The 26,348-nt window shown below is 39.4% G+C and overlaps 1 protein-coding gene across 1 annotated transcript in view; it reads right to left on the bottom strand.

Annotated features, from left to right (window-relative positions):
• Window positions 1–26,348, bottom strand: part of GDPD4 (glycerophosphodiester phosphodiesterase domain containing 4) — a 112,777-nt gene that overhangs the window by 62,813 nt on the left and 23,616 nt on the right. The window contains exons 4-10 of the mRNA XM_003781353.1: window positions 22,211–22,270; window positions 16,130–16,228; window positions 15,965–16,058; window positions 15,051–15,128; window positions 14,116–14,261; window positions 13,652–13,734; window positions 3,079–3,235 (exon numbers count right to left, since the gene is read on the bottom strand). Coding sequence (XP_003781401.1) covers window positions 3,079–3,235; window positions 13,652–13,734; window positions 14,116–14,261; window positions 15,051–15,128; window positions 15,965–16,058; window positions 16,130–16,228; window positions 22,211–22,270 — 717 coding nt within the window. The remainder of the gene's footprint in view (window positions 1–3,078; window positions 3,236–13,651; window positions 13,735–14,115; window positions 14,262–15,050; window positions 15,129–15,964; window positions 16,059–16,129; window positions 16,229–22,210; window positions 22,271–26,348) is intronic.

Raw genomic sequence — 26,348 nt, 5'->3', positions numbered from 1 at the left:
TTATTGGTACATAATAATTGTACATGTTTATGGGGTGCATGTGATATTTTGATACATGCATAAAACATATAATGATCAAATCAGGGTAACTGGGATATCTATCACCTCAAATGTTTATCATTTCTTCATGGTGGGAACATTTTAAATCTCCTCTTCTAGCTATTTTCAAATATGCAATAAATTATTGTTGACTATAGTCACCCTACTGTACTATCAAACATAGGACTTACACATGTCTAACTATGTGTTTATACCCATTAACCAACCTCTGTTCATACCTTCCCAGACTCTGATAATCATCATTCTACTTTTTACTCCATGAGATCCACTTTTTAGCTCCTACACATGAGTGAGAATGTGCAATATCTGTCTTTTTGTACCTGGCTTATTTCCCTTAACATGACTTTCAGTTTCAGCCATGTTGCTATAAATGACAGGATTTCACCATAGCATTAACTCTAGTTCCAGATGGTGCAGCCATGCAGGACACAGCAGGCAGAGCACAGAATTAGTTTCTTCTTTGGGCAAAGCACAACCGTGTGGCCTCTAGGCAGCTCCCTGGGCTGGTTTAGTGCCTGTGAGGACTGCAGGGAATCCCAGTAGTGAGGACAGCTGGTGTCCATGATAGCATCCAAGGTGTTGGTATGCACTGCTGGGATCCTCTTGCCAACCTCTGCACTGCAGGGAGTTCTTCCTGGTTCTTAGCTCATCCCAGCTGGAGGATCAGCTTGTGGACTCCTGGTGTTTCTCCCTGTCTCTATGTGGCTATCCTGAGTGTCTGTGCTCATGAGGGTTTCTGTTATTCCTTTGATGTATTTTGATGCTCTCTTTTAGTTATTTTCTTTAAAGGCTACTTGTTTATTAACTGCTTTGGCTGTCTTTATGGAAGGGATGAGCATTAAGGTTTTTTAGTTGGCCATCGGGCTTCCATTTCTCTTTTGAGTGGGTTCTGTCATCCTGCTTGTTCCCTCATTAATATCTAAAGAAAGCTGGTACTCAAGCTCACTATATATTTGCATGAGAATTATATTTTTATCATTTTGAGAATTATATTTTCACAAAAGAATATAAGAAATGTCACCACAGAAATGTCAGTTATGCTGGTGAAATAGAAATTCAGCTGAGCTTCTAGGATCAACTCCCAGAACTTCTGTGTGCATTCTTATTGTGTTATCAAGCAGATTAACTACTTGACTTTCACAAATAACATCAAGAATAATAAATATACTAATAAATAATAACCAATTCACCACCATTATCAATCAATAATCATACCTATCCAATGAGGATCCCTAGGATAATCTTCACAACCAATTTCTTCGCTGTGAAAAATGACCCAAACCTCCAAATCTTCTAAATTATGTGCAACATCATTTCACCCATGTTCTGAACACACAGAATAGAAGCAAACAAAGTTCCACAACCAAACCTAAAAACAAAGTCCCCCAGATAATCATATTTGAACCCCAGATTCCAGGACATGCCACAGGAGCCATAGTAATAGTAGAATAGCTAAACACTCTAAACTAGCAGTTCTCAACCTGTGGGTTGTGACCCACAGGAACTGTATTAAAGGGCTGAGGCATTAGGTTGAGAACCACTGCTCTTAGCAAAGCACCTAAACATACTAAAACGGAGCTATTAATCCCCCTAAAACCCACTAAAATTTATTACAATAATATAGCTAGCCAACCCCACCACTTACAAAGAACCCATGACATTCACAACTCAGGATGGAAGAGGTGGCTTTAAAGAAAAATTTTGAAAACCAAAAATGAGAATGATACTTAATAAAAGTATTAAATGTTAAACATCATAGTTTCCACATGGTATGGAACCAGGACCACTGAAACCCCCACATCAAGCTATCACTGCTGCTAATATGGATGCTAGCAATATGGGGGTGCTTGATGTCTATCCTGCTAAGATGTTTATTTTCAAAATTATAGTCTTAAATGAGTACATGATTGGGCAGAACACAGGTCACATGGATTCCCCTAGCCATAAGAGAAGCTGGAAAACATTGGCTGCTTGGCTTTCTTTAATCTATCTTGAGAAGGCAGTCTTGATCTTCATTGAATGCAAATCTGACCCTTTACCCACTTTAAAATACTCAAGGATAATTTTAAACTCTAACTTGTTACTTATGTGTTCCTATGATCTCCCTTCAACATGTTTTCCAGATTCTTCTCCCAGTCTGTCTCCCATCTACTCCCTGCCCCCTCCTTTCTTTCCCTCCTGCCCTCTCTCTCTCCCTACTTCTTCACACACACACACACACACAGCTTCTTGTTCCAGCATACTGTTATCTCTGGAACACATCACCATCACGCCCATGGCCTCCATTAGTATAGCCCTCCCTCAGCTCAAATGGTCCCTCTGTATTCTCCGACTCCCTCAAGAGGAAACATTCATTCTTACCTGAGTATTACATTGTATACAGCACATGCTTTATATTTTGCCACACCCATTATTAGTCTATACATCTCCTTCCAGGATCTCCCATCTACATCCCTCACACTCAGAAGCTGTATGTGTGCTCCTGAAGCAACCTGAGATGAACTCTCGTTGAGCACTTATCACAATGTATTCTATTTGTCTGTTTCTTAAACCATCCTGTGAACTCCACTAGGGCTAAGTCTACGCCTTTTCACCTTTATACTCCATGTGCCTAGTTCCCAGGAGGTACTCAATAAATTCCTGGCGAATGAAAAGAAAAAGGAAATAAGAATAAGGAATAAATATGTTTCCTAGTCTGCCTCACCCAGGAACACACTCTGTTCATGGTAAGCACATTGTAAAAGTCATTAAATGCTTGGGTGAAAGGCACAGTACAACGAGAGTACGTTTACAGGTTTGTCTTCAGACTTTCTGGTGAATGTAGAAAGCAGCAATTAGGTTCGTTCTGTTAGTGAAAAAGTCCTTCTGCCAGTGCGATAGTCCCGCCACCTAACTGGGATGAAATCCTGTGTATCCTTGTCCATCTTCACCTACGGCCTTTATCTTTAGGGGCAGCATATGATCTTGTACAAAAGAGGGATTCAATAAAGGTTTGTGGAACTGGGGTATATGCCTTACCTGAGGTTGTACAAACCATTCGCCTGCATTCAGAGTGGACAGGAAACTCCAGTTGAAGAAGGCAGGGTGCATGAAGGCAGCATCTGGCAGAACTTCCATGATATTGGTGGTTCTTCTCAGGTCATAGTCATGCATAAGGAAAGGCACAGCATCATAACTGCAGGCAGAGGTGGAAGGGGAGGTGGACAGGCTAAACTTAGATACCCTGGTAGACAGGATCCCCCAGACAGCCCTTCAAGAGCATGTCTTTCAAATTTCAGAAAAGGACTAAGCACCAGTTATTTACAATCAAAAGGCAAGATAATTCATTTCCAGCATACCTTTACTATATAAAAAATTAAAAGATCATACCAAATCTTATAGACAATAGAAAAAGAAGATTTGGCATGATCTGTTTTTTGAAATTATCTTTTATTTTTATTTATAAATATTTGTTGTCTATTTTTTGAGACTTTGGAAAAAATAATAAGAAGTTAATTGACAACTCTATACTGAACCTCAGAGTCAAAGCATTCTATAATAGTCATCCTCTTCTGGTTGCTTAATACTTCGTTGCAACAATCATCTGATTTCTTTTCTGAATGTATTTATCTTCATTCATTCTTTATGAGGTTTTGTTTCTAGTCCTTATCTTAAACATAGTTATTGTTGGTAAATTTTAAGCCTTTTTAATTCTGTGAAGGCAAAAAGTGGAAACCTAATAATCACATGTATGTGTAAAAATAAAATAAATAAAAAATTAAAAGTTGTTATTAGGCAAAAAGGAAAACAATACAATTTGAAATTGGATCTATACAAAAGACTAAAGAGCTCCAGAAGTGATAAATATATTACTAAATATTTAAAACGTTTTTCTCATTTTTTAAAAAAGAATTGACTCTTTAAAGCAAAAGTTACTAACAATGTATATCATGAGTTTCATGACAGCATCAGGTCTAACTATGGGAGGGGTAAACGTTAGCACACTGTTAAAGGACATTCTTTAGGCCCAATGCAGGGGCTCACACCTAGCACTCTGGGAAGCCGAGGTAGGAGGACTGCTTGAGGCCAGGAGTATAAGATCAGCCTGAATACCATAATGAGACCCAGTGTCTGCAAAAAACTAATTTAAAAAAATTAGCCAGACCTGGTGGTGCACACCCTCCTAACTACTCAAAGAGGCTGGGGCAGAAGGATCAGTATTACTGATTTCTGACTTTCGCCTCAGGCTCTCATGTAGCTCGGCATGGCACATCTTCATTGGAATTTTTGACATTTTGTTCATTATAGATGTTGAAGGATATGCAATACTGAGAGAAATTACGATCACACAACACACACACACTTATTAATGTAACATTTACATTTACTTTCCTTAAAAGGTTAAGCAGAGACTGAGTTAGTGGGGAAGGACTACAAGCAATAGGCACAAACAAGCTTTCTGGGATCTTTTCATCACTCTGCATCTCAGCTTCCATGGACTCTCAATAACTGCAAGCAAGATTTCTCCTTTTGGTCCATAGAAGGAGGTCAACGTTGCTTCCGGGTCTATGTAATTTTGCAATGCCCAGAAAACCCAATTCAGTGTTCTCCAGAGAGGATTAAGGCTGGCTGGGCTTTTATGCTCAAACTTTTACTAAAATACTGGGGATAACAGCAGCCAAAAGTGTTTGTATGGATCTTCTAAGGGCCTCCCACCGGTTTTCTCTCAAGTGCAAACAACTTGTTTATATTATTTGCTTTTGAGATATAGACATGTCTCCCCCTTTTCAAATGTTTCTCATGTTATAAAAAAAAGATATGAAGGTGATGGATAATAAGGCTGATACAATCCACTTATATAATGCTACTGAAGTAGGTGTTGACACACTTCATAAGTACGTGAGAATGTATTCCATGTACAAATGTATTGCAGCATACAATTTGTTATGTGATTTTTTTCGGGAAACAAATAGCCACTGGTCCCAACTTCATGCAAAGAAACAATCAGGAAGAAAATACTTTTTGAAAGATTTGGCAGGACAGCTCTTTGAAGAAAGCCCAAAAAGCACAAGGTCTTCACCAAAAATATACAATGGCAATGAATCTCTGTGGACATGAGGGCAATCAAGGACAAGGCACGGTGATAAGAAGCAGTTCATACTAAACCAAAAGGAAGAGTTAAGAGATGAGCAGAGAAGAGCTTACAAAGAAAAGGTCACTGCTGCCTTTGTCCCTGTGGGATAGACTGGAAATATCTGAATGCATGCAGAGAATGAAGCAAATATATCTGTCCCAGCCACACAGCAAAAGAAGAATATACAACAAAAAGATCATGTAGAGATGGCGCAGCCACGCATCAGAAGAAGAAAATATAATGAAAAAAAATTCAGAGAATGTGATTAAAGTGTTGTTAGTTACTTGTATAATGATATGAAAAATATATAGGTTTTTTTGAAGAATTATAGTACTATTTTTTCTGGGGTCAATGTCTGACCCCCACCCCGTTGGTATGTGCCTGCTATGAACATCTGCAGTTTTACAAAGTTGGGTGAACCCTGTCAGAAAAAATTCACTTTGGGGTAAATTTCTTTGGGCAGGAATGACATATCTCATATAAATGTCATAAGATATGTCATATGTGATATTTTATCACAAATCTCATAAACTCCACAATTGTGAGGGCATGACGAAAAGGAGGAGCCAGCAAAGGAAAGCAGAGAGGAAACAGCCAACTAGAAAGAAAATCAGGAGACACGGTATTTTAGAAACCAAATGTAGAAAGTGTTTCGAAAATGAGGGACTACTCAAATGCTGAAAGGTTTGAGAACTTTAAAAAGTAAGGTAATTCTTACTCATCACACATTTCTCCTCCTTACCCTCCCATAATCTGTCATACACACCCCTGCCCTCTCCAAGCCCTTAGTCCATCATCATGTAGCTCAGGAAGCTACATGAATTGTAATTATCTGGCCTTTTCCTTGAGTCTCATATTTTTGTGAGACTCTCTTATGTGTATGTATGTAATTTAAATTGCTTTCCTCCTATGAATCTACCAATTTAATTTGCAGACCAGCCAAATAATCGAAAAGGGTAGAGGCAAACAAAAAGCTTTCCTTCCCTAAAGCAGTATAGACAATTCTTTGAAAGTTTTCCTTCAAAGAAAGCAAAAACACGGAGCCAAAACTGAAGCAGATGTGGGGTCCAGAAAAGTTGTAAAATGGATCGTCTTCTGATTTTTAGAACCACTTTGTCTACATCTTGTTTTGGAAAAAACAAAAAGCTGATGGGATTCTTTACAATTCTATTTTGAGGTGACCACAGATTCACATGGGCTTGTAAGAAATAATACAGAGAAGAGCCGGGCGCAGTGGTTCACTCCGATAATCCCAGCACTCTGGGAGACATGAGGGGGGTGGACTGCTTGAGCTCAGAAGTTCAACACCAGCCTGAGCAAGAGTGAGACCCATCTCTATTAAAAATAGAAAAACTAGCCAGGCATTGTGGTGGGTACCTGTGGTCCCACCTACTTGGGAGGCTGAGGAAGAGAATCACTTGAGCCCAAGAGTTTGAGGTTGCTGTGAGCTATGATGCCACAGCACTCTAGTCCAGAGTGACACAGTGCTCTCAGAGTGCAAAAAAAAGAAAGAAAGAAAAAGAAATAATACAGAGAGATACAGAGCTTCCCCAAGTATCCATTTATATATCATTTATATAAATGGATTTATATAAATGGATTTATACTTGGATTTATACTCCTCCAAGTATCATTACAGAAGTTTGGAGATACACAAAAATCAAGAAATGTAAAATCCATTGTACAGAAACAAATGAAGCCCTTCCAGCAATATCAATAAACTGAGCAAGTTGAAACTTGCACAGGTAACTCAGAGAGAACTCTGTTGACTGTTTCTTGGAAGCGAGATAATGGGCCATAACACAGTCTATCTCAAATCTTTCATAGTGACCTATGTAGTAACATGTATGTACTACAAAATAGTATGTAAATATACTATAATATCACAACAAGAAAATTAATTAACATTGATAAAAATCAGTGCCCTTACTCAGATTTCATTCTTTACACACACTTATTTGTGTGTTCAGTTCTGTTCTATGTTAATTTTATTACATGTGATAAAATCATACATGACCACCAACCACCACAGTCAAGATTTAGAACAGTAAAGAGACAAGACATGTGTGCTACCTTTCATAGCAACTGCCAATTCTCTCCCTCCATCACCTCTGGCAACCACCAATCTTTCTCCATCACTCTAAGTCTTTGAAAATGATATATAAATGGAATCATATAGTACATAACTTTTTGAGACTAAGTTTATGCACTCCATATAATTCTCATGAGATCCATGCAAATCATGGCATGTTTCAGTAGTTCATTCTTTGTTATTGCTGAGTAACATTCCATAGTACGGATGAACCACACTTTGTTTAACCATTTACCTCTTGAACCTCTTAAAGGATATTTGGGTTATTTCTACTTTGGGGCTATTATGAACAAAACCAGTATGAAAATTAATATAAATTCATTTTGTATGAACTTTATGTTTTCTTTTCTATGGAATAAATGCCCAGGAGTGCTATGTCTGGGTTATATAGCAAGTATACATAAGCTCAAATGGTCCACAGTGAAGTTTCAGTCAATGAGGGACCACTATGATATATGTGGACTATGATAAGATTGTAATGGAGCTGAAAAATTCCTTTTGCCTAATGATGTTGTAATGGTGCAGTGCAATGCATTACTCAAATGTGGTAGAGCTGGTATAAAAACCGCACTGCCAGTTGTATAAAAGTATTGTACATACAAATTATGTACAATACATAATACTTGATAATGACAGTAAACAACTATGTTACTGGTTTACATATTTGTTATACTTTTTATTTTAGTGTGTATTCATTCTACTTATAAAAAAAATAACTGTAAAACAATGCCTTCAGAAGCAGGCACTGATATCAGAGGAAATGACAGTTTCATGCATATTATTGTCCCTGAAGACTCTCCAATAAGATGAGATGTGAAGGTGGAAGACAAGGAATGGTGATATTGACAATTCTGACCCTGTGTAGACTAGGCTAATGTGTGTCTTAGTTTTTAACATAAGAGTTTAAAAAGTAAAAAATAATTTTTTTTTAGGAAAATCTTTTTTTTTTTTTATTGTTTGGGATTCTTTGAGGTTATAAAGGTACACTGATTGCATTTGTTAGGTAAAGTCCCTGACATGTGGCAGTGTCTTGCTGAGTAACGTTCATTATGGTTGCATTCTTATTATAAAAGATATGACATGTATTACTACAATTGTAAGAGGAAATCATTCAGTTTTTCCCACAAAAGTAGAGAGTTCCAAGGATATTTTGTAGGTATTTTTTAGATGGCCCTTATATGATTGATGACACATCATTTTATTACCAGTTTTCTTTTTTTTTATTACCAGTTTTCTAAGAGTTCCTGTTATGAGCGGAAGTTGAATTTTATCAAATACTTTTCCTACAGCTTTTGAGACTATCGTATACCTTTTTCTTTTGTTGATATATATTGTATTTTTTTATTATTTTTATTGTTAAATCATGTTTGTGCACATTAATACTATCATGGGGTATAGTGTTTTGAGACAGAGTCTCACTCTGTTGCCCCAGGTAGAGTACCCTGGTGTCACAGCTCACAATAACCTCAAACTCCTGGGTTTAAGTAATTCTCTTGATTCAGCCTCCCAGTAGCTGGGCCTACAGGTGCCCACTACAATGCCCAGCTATTTTTTGTTGCAGTTGTCATTGTTGTTTAACTGGCTTGGGCCAGGTTTGAACCCACCAGCCTCGGTATACGTGGCTGGTGCTGTAACCACTGTGCTACAGGTGTCGAGCCAATTTCTTATATTTCTTTACATTTAAAGTAAAAAACCATATTCCATATTTTACTTCTAAAAAGGAAGTAAATGGCTGCTAGTTTTTCTATTTGTAGAGTTAGGGTCTCATTCTTGCTCAGCCTGGTCTCAAACTCCCAAGCTCAGGTGGTCTACCTGCCTTGGCCTCCCAGAGTGCTAGGATTATAGTAATGAGCCACCAAGCCTGGCACTAGAGTCAATATGTTTTAAAAAATTAAGTTCCAGCAGTGTAAAAGTGTTCTCTTCTCTCCACATCCACACCAGCATTTGCAGCTTTGAGACTCTGTGATGTGGGCCATTCTCACTGGAGTTAGGTGATATCTTAGGGTGGTTTTGATTTGCATTTCTCTGATAATTAGGGATAATGAGCATTTTTCATGTTTGTTAGGCATTCATTCGTCTATCTTCTTTACCAAAAGGTCTTTTCATCTCTCTTATTCTTTGATATAAGGAATCGTTGGCTTTTTTATGTTGATTAGTTTGAGTTCTCTATAGATCCTAGTTATCAAGCTTTTGTCCAATTCATAATATACAAATATCTTTTTCCATTCTGATGGTTGTCTATTTGCTTTAGTTGTTGTCTCCTTAGCTATATAAAAGCTTTTCAATTTAATTAAGAACTCAAACTAGATCTCCCATTTGATCCTTAATCCCATTACTGAGCATCTACCCTGAAGAAAAAAATCATTTTATCATAAGGAAATTTTCACTAGACTGTTTAGTGCAGTTCAATTCATAGTCGCCAAACTGTGGAAACAACTTAAATGCCCACCAACCCAGGAATGGATTAACAAGATGTGGTATGTGTATACCATGGAAGAACTATTCAGCCACTAAAAAAGACAGAGACTTTACATCTTTCATATTAACCTGCATGGAGTTGAAACAAATTCTTCTTAGTAAAGCATCACAAGAATGGAGCAGCAAGAATCTAATGTACTCAGTTCTGCTATGAGGACAATTAATGACCTACTACATGGTAGGGGGAAGAGGGGAATGGAGGGAGGTAAGAAGGGTGGAGAGTGGGGGGGGTCACCGTGTGTGACACACCTCTTGGAGGCAGGGCACAAATATAAGAGGGACTTTACCTAACAAATGCAATCAGTGTATCCTAGTTCTCTGTACCCTCAATGACTCCTCAACAATAATTTTTTTAAAAGATTAAAAAATATTAAAAGGTTCATAAAGTAAAAATTTTACAGTAAGCTAGGTTAATTTTTGTTGAAGAAATTATTTATAAATTTATCACAGTATAGTTGTACAGTATTTATAATGTCTGCAGGAGGGTACAGTAATGTCCTGGGCCTTCACAATCACTCAGCACTCACTCATTCATTCACCCAGAGCAATTTCTAGTCTTCCAAGTTGCTTATTCATGGAAAGTGCCCTATACAGGTATAGCATTTTTTATCTTTCATAACATGTTTTTACTGTACTTTATCTATGTTCATTTTATTTATTTATTTATTTTTAGAGACAGAGTCTCACTTTATCACCCTCAGTAGAGTGCTGTAATGTTACAGCTCACAGCAACCTCCAACTCCTGGGCATAGGCAATTCTCTTGCCTCAGCCTCTCAAGTAGCTGGGACTACAGGTGCCACCACAATACCCGGCATTTTTTTTGTTGCAGTTTGGCCAGGGCCAGGTTTGAACCTGCCACTCTCGGGATATGGGGCTGGAACCCTACTCACTGAGCCACAGGCACCACCCTATCTATGTTTAGATATACAAATATTTACCAATGAGTTATAACTGGCTACAAAATTCAGCACGGTAACATGCTGTACAAACAGCCTACACTGAACAGGCTATACCATATGGCCTATGTATGTGGTAGACCATACCAGCTATATTTGTGTAAGTACATTCTATGATGTCTACAAAATGACAAGATCATCTAACAATGCATTTTTCAGAATATATCCTTGTCATTAAGTGACAAATGACTATATTTAGTTTTGCAAGAAACTGCCAAACTTATTTGGAATGACTATACCATTTCACATTTCTGCCAGCGATGTATGAGTGATATGTCTGCCGGGATTTAGTGTTCTCACTATATTTTAATTTAGCCATTCTGATGGGTGAGTAGTGTTAGCTTTAAATGCATTTTCCTATTGGATAATTAAATTGAACATCTTTTCATACGCTTATTTGTTGTCCGTATATACTCTTCAGTGAAATATCTGTTGTCATTTGCCTAGCTTTTATTTCAGGGCAGGGAAGGAAGACAGGGTTCTGCCCTTAGTTTCCAGACCACAGCCTCAGATGTAAGAGGGACAAATGGCTTTTTGGTAGCACTTACTAGAGTGGGGCTGGTATGGTCAAATTATTTATACCCTACTAGACTAGGGTGACCAGACGTCCCGCTTTTGGTGAGACAGTCCTGCTTTTCAACAATTTGTCCTGTCTCCTGCGGCATTTTTAAAAAGTCCCAATTTTTGGAAAGAATGCACGAACGGGCGGGAGAACAAGAAGGGAATATACGGTTTTCGGCTGCCATGTGGCTATTTCGCCAGAATGAGTTTTATATTATTTTTGTTAATTTTATAATGCTAAACTGTAATAACAAATAATTGCTGAGAAGTGATTATCGAGAACTGCTTATCAAAGTTTGCATTGTTGTCAGGCCCTGCCCTGCCCCGTCCCCTGCCCACCCCCATGTTGTCCCGCCTTACCGATGTTAAAATCTGGTCACCCTATACTAGACTACACTTTCCCCAGTGCTTTGGCTAGAGAGGACAGATGTCCCTACGGGCTGTTTGTTGTTGCTGTTTATTTGTCTTGTCTGTACACATAGGTATTTTTTGGTTTTAGCCTCTCTAGAGTTCAAGTTAGGATATATAGGAGGGAAAAAATTAGACAAAACAATAAAACAGGGAACCCCTGTTGGGTTATTACTTAAGAATTATGAATCCTAACCAATGAACCTTCTTTCCTCTACCATTCTGTCTTCTGCCAGTTGTTTTATAAATTTTGAGGCTTCCCCCCCCTCCCTTAGTAACACTTGGAGAGTAGGAGAGAATAATGTTTACTCTCTACCTTGTCAGGAACCAGTTTCCAATAGCTGCCTTTGCTATTATTATACTTTTTTGGGTCCTGTTTTTTACCTCTTTTAGTACTTAACCACATTTTACTGCTTAGTAGTTCTTAGTGTTACATTTTTACCTGTTCAAATTACTGTTACTGTTTCATATCCTGACTGGACCATGACCGATAGGCAGTTTTTGGAAACACGTTTTGGTAATAATGAGTATGACCATGAATGTGTGGGAAGTACATATCATTGGATCATAAAGATGTCAATTACAGAAAAATTGAGGAGTGGAAGGATCATCTACATCAAAGCTGAAGTCACAGAAGAGACAAGAAGACAAAGTGTGAGGAGGTCACCAGCTCAGCACCTTTACCCCAGCACACCCATGACCACCTGGCGCACTAATGAATACCCCCAGGAGCTCTGCTAGAACAACCAGTTTCAATCCTGTTTCAAATCTTCTCCATGAAACGCCTATCATTTTGGCTTATGTCAAGAATCTCACTCTGGGGTCATGAAATCTAGTTCTAATCCTGACTTTATTGTACACATTCTAACCTTATGACCTAAGCAACACACTTCCCTTAGTTGAACCCAGGTACCTCCTCTATGAAAGAGATGGTTCATTTCCTTTCTGTTTGCCTCCCAGAATGACCGTGAGGGGACTTTGTACACATCACATACACTAATATGCTCAGGCTAGAGATGAAGCCACTCCACCTCCCTGACTGACCACGTACATAGATTCTACAGCAAAAAATGTCATTTTCCTCCTGCCCCTCCTCTAACCCAGATCGTCCTTTGTTTGCCACATTATGTTATCCATCTCCCTGGTAATTCTTCCTTATAGACTGTCAGATGAATCTTTCTAAAACAACAAGGCAATCTATCCTCTAAAACCTAGCATGGCTGCCATTACGCCTTTAGGGATAGCCATGATCCAGCCTCAGTCATCTTCCTAGTTATACTTCTTCAAGTAGCCCTGTCCTGTCCCCAAAGAATATCACTTTTGTCATCCATATAGGTTAGCTCCCCAATTATAAACTTGTAATTTCAAATTTAAATGTTTTTCAATAAGCAGACGCCTTCACCTGAAATGCTCTCCTTCCTGACCTCTGCTTGGTAAAATGACATTTTTCCTTCAAGGCTCAACCCAAATACAATTTCAAGTATATAGATCTTTTTCTTTTTTTCATATAATAAGAGGTGAACTTTCCTCCATTGGGGTTGACTTAGTCTTCTCTGGAAGGCTGTCACCAAAAATGGTTTTATTCTGTGGTTATCTGTAAGTATGTCAACTTCCCAGCTGGGAATGCCTCTTAGGCATGACTATATCTTACTCATTTGCATCTTCCTAGCAATCAGAAAAAAAAGCCTGGAATATAGTAAATACTCAAGGAATGTTAGTTAAATAAATTGCTTAGACAGTACACATGGTTAAATTGTAACCTTAGTTTGCAATGGGGACATATATGAATTATGTGTGAAGACTATATAGCATGTTTCTGATTTGTGAGCTCTGACTGAGAATGTGGAGGTAGGTATGGTTTGTAAGGGAGATTTGGTTCACATTTGTTTCATGTGCTTTCTACACCTTGGGCCAAGCTGGTTTTCTTTCATGACATTGAACCTTTCCCCTCCTCCCCCATGCCCCAATCCCTGCTTTCTTACCTTATATATACATCAGTCTCCAGCCCATTGGCTCCATGTTCAACAGCTTTCTCAAAGGACATCATGGTGTTCTCAGGCCCCAGCTATAGAAGAAAAGGACAGCAAGCCCTGTGCCTCAGAGTCTCTTCTTGCAAAAGGTGTTTATGGTAGGGATGGAGCCCAGTAATGAAAGGGAGGTAGAGCTTGGTTCCCTCGGCTCTCTTTTCAAAGAGCCAACTGTTATACACCCCTCTGTCCAACCTGATTCTGGGACTCTGCTCATCTGAGGAAACATCACTGAGCATAATAGCTGAGAGAAATAGACAGGGAGTTAGGTACCTGAGTTCAAGTCCAACCTCTACAATAAACTCCTTATTCTTGCCATTTCAAAATAATCCACTTTCTCTCCAGGGGCTCTGAGTTTCCCTTCATTTCATTCACATACTCCATATATGTCTGTCCTCACCCAGGTTCATCATGCTCACCATGGGTGCACCTCTATGTCCAAAGACGAATGGCTTGGGCCCCAAATCTTCCTTCTCCTGAATGCAGGGAGAATAAATTCTCAGTGGCATCAAATAGAGACATAAAAGGATAAGAAGAAAGGGCAATCCAATAGCCACCTGCATACCTGAAAAAGTCAGATGGAGGGGGAAGTGGGGGAAAACAGGGAAAGAGAGATAGAAACCATCCCAGGTAACTATTTCAAAGCATCAGTCTGAGTAATCCCCAATCCAGAGGTTTCCCTGACTGGGTAGACTGGCTAATTTGCTTTCTATTTCTGTCCTACCCCCACTCACTATCAGTGATTTGGATACAAAAGTACAAACTTGTCCAAATGTGAGGCATTATTATTAAGGGAACTTCATTGGAACTGGAAATTGACAGAGGAATGACTTGTACAGGGGTGGGAAGGAGAGAAAAGAGAGAGACTGCATCAAGGAGAAGCTGCTCAGGAGGACCAGGTTCTGGAAAAAGCCCCAAAGCCTGCAAAGATCATCCTAAAACACCCCAATATTTGGGGCTGTGCAGTGTAGCGGAAGGGGCACTAACTGACAGCAATCTGAGTTCAAAGCTAGACTCTGCCACTTCCTAATTCTGGGACTAAGGACATGTTACTTAACCTCTCTGGATCTTCATTTTCGTCTATAAAATGGGGCTGTCTTGCTGCCAAAATCAACCTCACAGAATTGTTATGACAGCGTGACATCATGACAGTTACTCAATGTTACCTGCTACCCTCTCTTTCTCTTCCTCATGCACACGCGCACTCACATCAGAGCCTGTCCATGATCCCCATTATAACCAGCCATTCCCCAACACTTACAATTCTATGCCTCTAATGATTTTACCCATTTGTACATTTTTAAGTTACCACCTATGCTTCAATATCTTTCAAATCTAGGTCTCCAGCTCTAACCTCTTAACCTTGTGAGTATATTACATCGCTTGAGTCTTTTTTTCTCCAAACGTGTCATCTTGTGTCTTCTTATTCTAACTAAAATTTAGAAAGTTAAAAAAAAAAGAGAGAGAGAGTTCATTATTGTCCCCTTGAAGATTCCTGCCCCAGAAATATTTTCTAAATTTTTCCCTCTACGCACACAAAAACACGTATACAAACACCCAAAGGCACCACTATCAATCCAGTTTTTCTCTTGCCTACATCTTCCTCCAAGTTTTCCCTATTTAACCAAGAGTAAAAAAGGAGCCTTAGAAAGAAGGTCCTATTGTAATTTCTCAGTGAGGGTGGTGAGAGATAACTCCATTCTCCAAAACAGGCACACAGATTCAGTTATGTCTTGTTTCCTTTATGTTAGGGCAAAGAATGGAGAGGAAATCAGAGGCAAAGATAAAAATTTTGCTTCTGTTGTACCTCCCTAGGTAGGACATGGACTCAGGAGACTGCTTTGAGCTACCTAGATATTATCAGGGATCTCTGAACCTGCTAGTAATTGAAATTAGTAATACTTGCATACAAAAATGGAAAGAACGGGGATTTATACCAAAACTCTGGTCAAGTAAAATTAAAATGGCCTCTACTGCCTCCCATCTATCCTGACAGTCAATGTGTAACAACATGGGGAAAAGTTTTATTTTTCTTGAAGAAGAAACCCCTTTAGAAGGGTGCCTGTTCAGTCATGGAAATACTATGACAAGCCACATAAGGTGGTACATGAGGAGACAGGAGTATCCTTGAGTAACAAGCTATATGAATTCCAAAAAAGCATAAGAATAAGAACTGCTGTCTCCCAAGCTTCTGTTTTCCTGAGTGGAGTATGCAAACTAAAGCCAGAGCTGAAGGGATCAAGTGAGGTTCCAGCCCTTATGACATACCTTCTCTTTCCAAATGGGTCAAGTAGAGAGCCAAAGGCCAGGAAAGGATAACCATCAGTGCTACGCTGCACAGGTGCACATAGGGAGCAATGACCTGGGAGAAAGCCCAAAGTCAGGTTGGACACATCTGGACAGAGAGTGCTGGAGCTACAGGATGATGCTTACCTGCAGTGACAGGCCAGCTACCAGCCACCTATTATTCCAGAATTTTCTTAAAACGATCATAAAAAAGATGCATAGCAGGATCACTAGCAGAATCAGGATCTAGAGAAACAGAAAGGATCTCTTAACTTCTAGGCACTAGACTTCGATCAAAACTGTCCTTAGGAAATGTATGTGTGCCCTTACAATGTCAGGGAACTTATCTCTTTCCTCATCTCTTTTTTTTTTTTTTTTAGACAGAACCTCAAGCTGTCCCCCTGGGTAGAGTGCCGTGGCATCACAGCTCACAGCAACCTCCAACTCCTGGGCTCAAGCGAGTCTCCTGCCTCCGCCTCCCAAGTAGCTGGGACCACAGGCGCCCACCACAACGCCCGGCTGTTTTTTGGTTGCAGCTGTCATTGTTGTTTGGCAGGTCCGGGCTGGGGATTCGAACCCGCCACCTTAGGTGTACGTGGCTGGCGCCTTAGCCGGTTGAGCTATAGGCGCCGAGCCTTTCCTCATCTCTTAAATCTAACCATCCTGCAAATCGTCAATATTGGATGAGTCCATTCATTCACATTCTTTGCTCCTAAGTCTTTCAGCATAGTTGAAAAAAAAATTATACAGACGCCGAGCACAGTAGCTCATGCCTATAATCCTAGCACTCTGGGAGGCGGAGGCGGGTGGATTGCTTGAGCTCAGGAGTTTGAGACCAGCCCGAGCAAAAGCAAGACCCCGTCTCCCGGTCTCTACTAAAAATAGAAAACTGAGGCAAGAGGATTGCTTGAGCCCAGGAGTTGGAGGTTGCTGTGAGCTATGACACCACAGCACTTTACCCAGGGCAACAGCTTGAGACTCTGTCTCAAAAAAAGAAAAAGAAAAAAAAAATTACATACCTATGCACTGTGATGTCATTACTAAGTTATCACTTCCAGCCTCAGCTGGACCCTCAAAAGTGCTTGGCATCACTCAGTTTTAACAATGCCCAACACAAATCTTTACCACTTCTTTATACACATACCTCAATTATGCACTCAATATAATTATAAGTAAAGTAATATCTTGTTTCATTTACTTTTGGGGGGTAACAATGCCCAAGCTAGTGTGCATTGGCATCATTGTAATTCACTGCAACCTTATGCTCCTGGGCTCAAGCAATCCTCCTACCTCTACCTCCCAAGTAAGTAGGACTATAGGTACATGCCACCATACTTGACTAATCTTTTAAATTTTTTGTAGAGATGGTATCTTGCTATGTTGCCCAGGCTGGTCTCAAACTCATGGCCTTAAGTGATCCTCCCGCCTCAGCCTCCCAAAGTGCAAAGGATTATAGGCATAAGCTGCTGCACCTGACCAATATTTTGTAATTGCTTTTTCTATGTATGTTTTTCCCAACAGAGTATAAGCTTTACAAGGTCAAAGATACATTAGTACTGTTTACAATTATAGCCTTGGTGCCTTGCAGAATATCTAGCACACAATAAGCATGCAATAAATATTTGTTGAACAGATGAAAAAATCTGCTTGCTGGAACACTATATACATCATAGAGAAAGAAAGAAAGAACATTGAGAACAAGGAGATGGAGATGTAACACTCTTAACTTTCATCCTTTCAAATGTATAGTTTTTCCACATCTGTGCTGCCCTCTAGGCAGTGCTTAGCTTCTGCCTTTCCATAATCTCTATACTGAAAGTAACTGAGTCCATAATGAATTCTCTTACAAAATAACACCTTGGGCTCGGCGCCTGTGGCTCAAGTGGCTAAGGTGCCAGCCACGTACACCTGAGCTGGCAGGTTTGAATACAGCCCGGGCCCGCCAAACAACAATGACGGCTGCAACCAAAAAATGGCCGGGCATTGTGGCAGGCGCCTGTGGTCCCAGCTACTTGGGAGGCTGAGGCAGGAGACTCGCTTGAGCCCAGGAGTGGGAGGTTGCTGTGAGCTGTGAGGCCACGGCACTCTACCCAGGGGGATAGCTTGAGGCTCTGTCTCAAAAAAAAATAAATAAATAAATAACACCTTGGTAGCTCACAGAATAAATTCTACCAAACATGGAAGGAAGAAGTGTTTCCAATCTCAAAATGTTTCCTATCCAGAGGATGGGTAAAAAATACTTCTAACAGATTATATGAAACCAACAAAACAATGATACCCAAATTCAATGAGGACATTTGGACAGAAAACTATAGTCCAATCTTTCTTATGTACATAGATGCAAAAATCTTAAACAGCCAATTAGCATATTAAACATATAATGATAAAGTTTGAATTATTACATCAGACTCATTTGAATCACAGATCTTCTCTAACAATAAACTTTACGAATGCTTTAAAGGATACAGGTAATTAGAAGGTACAGGTAAAACATTTTCCCTTGCAAAAATCTCATCATATCAAATGTAACTACCCATATAACGTCTTTCTTTTCCCATATATTATATATATTTGGTTTGGGACTTAACATGCCAGGTGTGTTTTGAGCAAAGTTCAAGGTTGGATAATTAAGTTCACAAATTCATCCCAGAAAAAGTGCTACATACCTCATTGCTGAATATCGCTACAGTCACCTTCAAAGTATTACTGTTGGGAAGCTATGTACCATGCCAGTGCCTAGTCCACCCTTCAAAGCACTTTTTCTAGGATGAGTTCACTAACTCAGTAAGGAATTGTCATACCTTATACAATGACAACTCTAATGGCCTTTCCAAAAAAGTTCCAAAATTGCTTTGAGGGTGGGCTAGACACTAGTGTAGGTGCAGAGCTTCCCAAGGGGAGTACTTCAAAGGTGACTATATGACATTTAGCAATGAGTCATGTAGCATTTTTTCTAGGATGAATTTACAAATTAATTGTCTGAAGAAAAGCTGCTTCATAGAAAGTATCATTTTAGTTTTGGTGCATCACTATCTTATGCTCCATTAATTATGTAACTTTAGCCAACCATGTCTCTGACCACACTAACCTATAAATTCCAGGCTTATTTATAATAAAAGCAACCTAGACACATCAGGTATATTCTGCTAGACATTGGAGATAAGGAGTCTCCATAATCTTTTGGCCAAAAAATACTTCTAATGTGTTTGCCAGGAGGTTAAGTTATTAACATGTTTATAGGGAGTTTTGACTGAATCTGCTCCTTTCTCTGTGGGCATCCCTAGGCAGAAGCGGAAGGGATTACTAGCCTGGTGCAAACCCTTTTCTTTCTGGATTTATTCTGAGTACAATAAAAATGGAACTCCAAGCCCCAAGAATCTCCGCTCCCAATAAAAGTAAGCTCTCCTCCCACGTCTGACAAACCTGGTCCTTTCTGATTTGAAAGCCTAAAGACCAAGGGAGTTAGTTACCTTCCAAGGGAATGCCAACTTGTCTCAGAATCCCCCCGCATCACTTCTCATTGTCTACAGACTTATAGAGAATTAGACCTCAATGTCTTAGAAGATAAAGGCTTAGAGAAGAAGATTTTGGTAACTAATATTGGCAAAAATTGTGTAGCATATGTATGGGAATGAATTTCTAAGGATGCCAGATAAGGAAAATAACACATAATTTTAGATCATGCTCAATTTAGTGATATGGGTAAGCTTATCAGATAATCTGCATTTAATATACCAGAATCCAGTTACTAAGCAGCTCAAAGAGGGTCTAATTGTTTGTTTTGTTAACTGAAATCTTGTTTCAACAGTAGTCTACACGCAGTGAAATTAGAATATAGTAATTTCTTGGTGTAATATAAAAGAAATAATCTGAAGGTTTATTGAGAAAAGGTGCTGGGCTGATGATCAGCTAACTCACCTCGTATCACATTTTTTAGGAGGTCTCAGAGGACATTAAAATAATACACTGTTGAACAAAGTAATAGTATCCTTAAAAGCAACGTAGTAACTGTCCTATACACCTAAATAAAGGTGAGAGATACTGCCACTGACACAGTCTATTTGATTTCAAAGGGGATAACATGACGCTGCTGCGGCAGAGGCCACACAGCAGTCCATGACTGGCACAGGCAATGGAAGCATAGTTCTCATGATAGGCACAAGCCTGAAATGGTAATCAGAGTGGTTTAACTCGTGAGGATTCCTGGCAGTAATTAGCTGATCATAGTGTCTCAACTTATTTGCTCACTTTCAATCTACATTCTTTCCCTAGAAGATCTCACAGCCTTGATTTCCCCTTCTAATTTAAGAGTTATTAAACACTTAAATTTTTATTTCTAGTTCAGACTTTTCATTTGAGTACAAGGAGATTTAAAGATTCCATTTGGAGTTTGACATGTTCCTGGATTTGGAGAAATATAAGGCATGGTATCAAAACCAAGCTTGATATTCTTACTCATATGGGCGATAAAAAAAAAGTTGATCTCGTGGAGGTAGAGAATAGAATGACGGTTACCAGAGACTAGAAAGAGTAGGTGTGCAGAGCGTGGGATGAAGAGGTGTTGGTTAATGGGTACAAACATACAGTTAGAAGGGAAAAGTTCTAGTATTTGAAAGCACGGCGAGCTGACTATAGCTAACAATATTTTATTATATAGGGTGTCCATAAAGTTACACTATGTATATTTCAAACTAGCTAAAAGAGAAGAATTGAAACGTTCCTAACATAAAGAAATGCTAAATATTTGAGGTGACGGATAACCTAAATCAATTGATTTAATCATTACATGTTGTATGCATGTATCAAAATATCATGTGTGCCCCATAAATATGTACATTATGTGTCAGTAAAAAATGTCTGAAAATGTCTATACACAAGCAAGAAAGCAGCTGTCACCGGAAGAAAGAGCTTCTCAAGCCCATGGCGGAACAAAAACAAGGGAGGCTACACTGGAAACATGCTACATATCCGCAGATGGAGGGGCAAAGCTGCCTTTCCTCTAGAGACCAGCCATGGACCCTTTCAGAGAAACCATGATGGTGTCATTTTAAAGGTATCCAAACCAAGAGAGGGGCAAAAGGACTTCAAAAGAGAAATTTCAGGGAGCTTTTGGTGCACAAGCATTGACTCTACCAGGAGAGCTATAGTTAAGGTTCTCAGCAGAAGAGGCTCTGTAAATACACCTGGAAAAGCCCATTGTGTAAGGTGACCAGACGTCCCGCTTTTGAACAATTTGTCCCGCATCCCATGGTGTTTTCCCGATTTTTGGAAAGAATGCACGACAAGCTAGGGAAGGGCAGGAGAATGGGAAGGGAATACACAGTTTTCGGCTGCTGAAAAGGTTAATGTAACTCCACTTGGGAATGAAGAGGTTAATGTAACTTCATTGGAAATGAAAAGGCTAATATGTAAACTCCCTTCCTGGGCAAGGTCACCCAGGGGGAATTGGTATCAGAAGGATACTGGCTCCCTCCCTCGCTTCTAGGTAAGGACAATTAGTTCAGAAGAAGCCAAACTGTCTGGAACAAACAAGTAGCCCCCCCTCCTCTCTATAGGGTCCCTAACCATAAACAGCTCAGCCAATAGCCCCCCACCCCCCTCAATGGTGTTCTGCTTTACCAATGTTAAAATCTGGTCACCTTACCATTGTGCGGACAGCCAATTGTGCATCTACCTGGTCCAGATGGAATCCCACCCACCCCCCCCAACTCTCCTCTGGCCCCTCCTCATGGAACTGTGCTCTTATCACCTATCTCCTCTTTCCCTGGGACCCACTCGGGTGGAGGAGAAGTAAAAGGCCCACCTCCAGGACCAGCTTCCAGGCTCAGATCAGGCCAACATAGGGGAGGGGAAAGTTTTAAGGTTAATAAAAGTTGAGAGTTTGGGTTATTACAGTAAACTGAAATTTTAAATGACTGAAATGAGAATGTCGGTGTGACTACAAAGGACTAAGAAAGTAATGGAATTTGCCTAAGATGTTGCTGGGGCAGGAAGGTGAGGTCACAGGGTGAGATTAACGTGAAGCAGTGGGAAAGAACAAAGCTTGGGTTCAGTTCCTTTCATAAATCAGTTACAACTGTTACCTAATTCATCATTCCAGTTAAAATGGTGTTAGCTGATCTCTTCAGGGGGAAGGATGAGAGAAAGGGTAGCTCTGTACTACCCACTGAGTATCCAGAGCACGGTCAATCCTGTCTAAGGTCTAGCAGCAGGAGTCAGATGTCCTACCTTGTGACACCAGTGCAGGTATAGTCGAATCCCTTCCCAAATCAACAAAAATCCAAGTAACTGCAAAAGCAAAGAAGAAAAAGGGTTATTTTTAAGTCACCACATTGCAACACAAAGCACCTTCAAAATTCCTTTCCCAATCTGCCACTTCTTGCTAAGCCTGTCCTTTTCAGCCTCTAGGGGTTTGCCATGCCGTTCCTCTGCCTGGAAGCTCTTCCTCCCCAGGACATTTATCCTCCAAAGCCAGTTCAAATGTCACCTTCTATTTGTAACTTTCACTAGCACCCTCAGGAAGAATTTGTTGTTACCTCCTCTGGGATTTCATAACAATTCCACACTAATACCCTTCCTGAGTTCCTGCCCCTTTCTTTTCCTTGTGATGGATCTTATTCCTGGGATTACTTAGACCTACTTGTAAAAAAAAAAAAAAAAAAATAGAAGTCAGCACCAGCGCTTCCAAGGGCTCTTTCTTGCAGAAACCAGGAGCATTGTTAACAACTATCAACCACTGTTGTTAACACTGGTAAATATTCAATTAATCTTAGATTTACAGCTAACTCTAGCCAGATTTATATACATGCTGACTTAGTGTATGTATATAAAAACTGAAAACTGGAATTCTTGGATGCCTAGAATATTAATGATAGTTTGAATACAGCACTTATACCTTTTTATAAAAATAATTTCATGTATATGATTTTATTTGTTCTTTACTCAACCCTATAAAATATCATTTTATTAAATATTACCATTTGCCTTTAAAACAAAGGAAATTGAAGGCCAGAAGAGTTAGATGACTTGACTAACGTTACAAAGTAGAATTGAAAATAGAATCTAGATCTCCTCTTTTCACTGCTGCTGCCATTGTATGTATCCGAAAAGAAGCAGTGTAGAGAAGTTCTGTTAAAACATATTGCTTTATTGGACACTAGAGTTCATTCCCACATTAGAAAATAATTATATCAGTCGGGTGCAGTGGCTCACATCTGAAATCCTACCACTCTGAGAGGCCTGAGGCAGGAGGTTTGTTTGAGGTAAGGACAGCCTAAACAAGAGCAAGACCCGTCTCTACTAAAAACAGAAAAAATCAGCCAGGGGTGGTGGCATGCACCATTAGTCCCAGCTACTCGGGAGACTGAGGCAGGAAGATTGAGCCCAAGAGTTTGGAGATGTTAGCTAGGCTGAGGCCTTGGCACTTCCAGGCAACAGAGTAAGACTCTGTCTCAAAGCAAACAAACAAACAAAAAGCCATACCATTTCATGTTAATTGTGTATTAAAGTGGTGCGATTCAGTGGTCAGAGTTTGGCCTAAGGCACATTGTTCATCTGCATTTTCCCTATTAAAAAGAAAAGTTTCTAACTGGTCTCTCTGCCAATAGACACACTCCATACCACGACTTCCAAAGTGATTTTCCTAAAATAGAAACTCAATTTATTCCAAATGCCTTAGCCTTTCTGTCCAGGCCTTTCAATATCAGTCATTAGCCTACCTTTCCAGCCATGCTTACCCCACCCAGTGGTGGGCAGCCTGCAGCCTTCTGATTTCAAGATTGCTCTTTTTTAAGCACCATGAGGTAACAAAAGCTTCAGCTTTCTCTGCTGTATCCCTTTTAATGGAAGGATTTGTTGTGTAAAATGGATTCAGTCAAATGGCCGCACTTGAGGACCTAGAAGGCAGCATTTTGCCTTTAGGATGAAGGTTCCGCACCTCTGCTGGAGTGATACTCACAGGATTGACCTCTCCTCTTAACAAGATATCTCATATTTTTCTGTCTTGCTGACTTTGCCATGATGCTTCCTCATGCCAGACGTCCTTCCCCATTTGCATATTCATTTGTCAAATTCAACATCCCTATAAGGCCTATTCCAATGTCACCTCTTATAAGAAGTCTTATTCAACATCTATGGTTTAGGGATTTTGTGATGTGAGCTAATCTTACTGCAGTTAGATGATATCTCAAAGTGGTTTTGATTTGCATTTCTCTGATGAGCATTTTTTCATGTGTCTGTAGGCCGTGCACCTATCTTCTTAGAGAAGTTTCTCTTCAAGTCCCTTACCCACACTGAGATGGGATCACTTGTTCCTTTCTTGCTAATACATTTGAGTTCTCTGTGGATTCTGGTTATTAAACCTTTGTCAGAGACATAGCCTGCAAATATTTTCTCCCATTCTGAGTGTGTCTGCTTGCTTTACTGTTTTCTTGGCTGTGCAGAAGCTTTTTAGTTTGATCAGATCCCATTAATTTATTTTTGATGTTGCTTCAATCACCCAGGGAGTCCTCCTCATAAAATATTCTCCCAGGCGGATTTCTTCAAGTGTTTTCCCTACATTTTCACAAAATCCCAAAACTACAGATGTTGGCATGGATGTGGAGAAAAGGGAACCCTTCTGCACTGCTGGTGGGAATGCAAACTAATATGTTCCTTTTGGAAAGATGTTTGGAGATCACTTAGGGGTCTAAAAATAGACCTGCCATTCGATCCTGTAATTCTTCTACTATGTATATATCCAGAAGACCAAAAATCACTTTATAACAAAATATTTATACCAAAATGTTTACTGCAGCCCAATTCATAATTATTAGGTCATGGAAGAAGCCCAGGTGCCCATCGACCCATGAATGGATTAACAGATCATGGTATATGTACACCATGGAATATCATGCAGCCTGAAAAAAAGATGGAGACTTTACCTCTTTCATGTTTACATGGATGGAGCTAGAACATACTCTTCTTAGCAAAGTATCTCAAGAATGGAAGAAAAAGTATCCATTGTACACAGCCCTACTATGAAACTAATTTATAAGTACTCACACTTCCATATGAACGCTATAACCCAACTGCAGCCCAAGATGAAGGGAAAAGAGGAGGGGGAGGAGTAATGGTGGGACCACACCTATGGTGCATTTTACAAGGGTACATGTTAAATCTACTAAGTGTAGAATATAAATGTCTTAATACAATAACTAAGAAAATGTAGTGAAGGCTATGTTAACCAGTTTGATGAAAGTATTTCAAATTTTATATAAAACCGGCACATTGTACCCCATAATTGCATTAATGTACACAGCTATGATTTAATAAAAAAAAGAAGAAGAAGAATTCTTATTCAATCCTCTTGGCTGGAAATCACTTCTTTCTTCTCAAACCCCCTACAAAACTTTATTTAGGCCTGTCCAATAACAACTATAATGCCCTTACCTGTGTTAGTTATTTTTTTGTCTATGACTTAGTTGCCCTACTAGATTCTAAACACTGAATGAACAGTAGTAACTTTATACCTCATACCTATCAGGAAAACAGTAACTGCTTATATTTTATTGATTTCTGTATAGTCAGCACTTATCACAATGTTTTACTCACATAATGATTAGTAAATTTTGTTGTTGTTGTTGTTGTGTTTTTTTTATTAAATCATATTTGCGCACATTAATATTATCATGGGATACAGTGTGTTGTTTCCATATACAATTTGAAATACTTTCATCCAATTGGCCAACATAGCCATCATGTCGTTCTCATAATTGTATTAAGACATTTATATTCGACATTTAGAAAGATTCACATGTACCCTTATAGGATAAATCATAGGCATGGTCCCAGCAATCACCCTCCCTTTACCTATCCCCCCTCCCCTCCCTCTCCCCTTTCCCCGTATTCTTGGACTATAATTGGATTATAGCTTTCCTATGATAGTTAACAATTAGTTTCATAATAGGGCTGAGTACACTGGATACTTTTTCTTCTATTCTTGAGATACTTTGCTAAGAAGAATATTTTCCAGCTCCATCCATATAAACATGAAGGAGGTAATGTCTCCATCTTTCTTTATGACTGCATAGTATTCCATGGTGTACATATGCCACAATTTATTGATCCATTCATGGGTCGATGGGCACTTGGGCTTCTTCCAGGACCTAGCAATTGTGAATAGGGCTGCAGTGAACATTCTGGTACAGATATCTGTATTGTAGTGTGATTTTTGCTCTTCTCGATATATACCTAGCAGAGGAATTATAGAACCAAATGGCAGATCTATATTCAGTTCTCTAAGTGTTCTCCATATGACTTTCCAAAAGGGACGTATTAGTTTGCATTCCCACCAGCAGTGTAGAAGTGTTCCCTTTTCTCCACAACC

Source organism: Otolemur garnettii, unplaced genomic scaffold (assembly GCF_000181295.1).
Source record: "Otolemur garnettii isolate 467f Iridium unplaced genomic scaffold, OtoGar3 scaffold00001, whole genome shotgun sequence".
NCBI classification, from domain to species: domain Eukaryota; kingdom Metazoa; phylum Chordata; class Mammalia; order Primates; family Galagidae; genus Otolemur; species Otolemur garnettii.
This window is presented reverse-complemented; position numbering and strand designations above follow the sequence as displayed.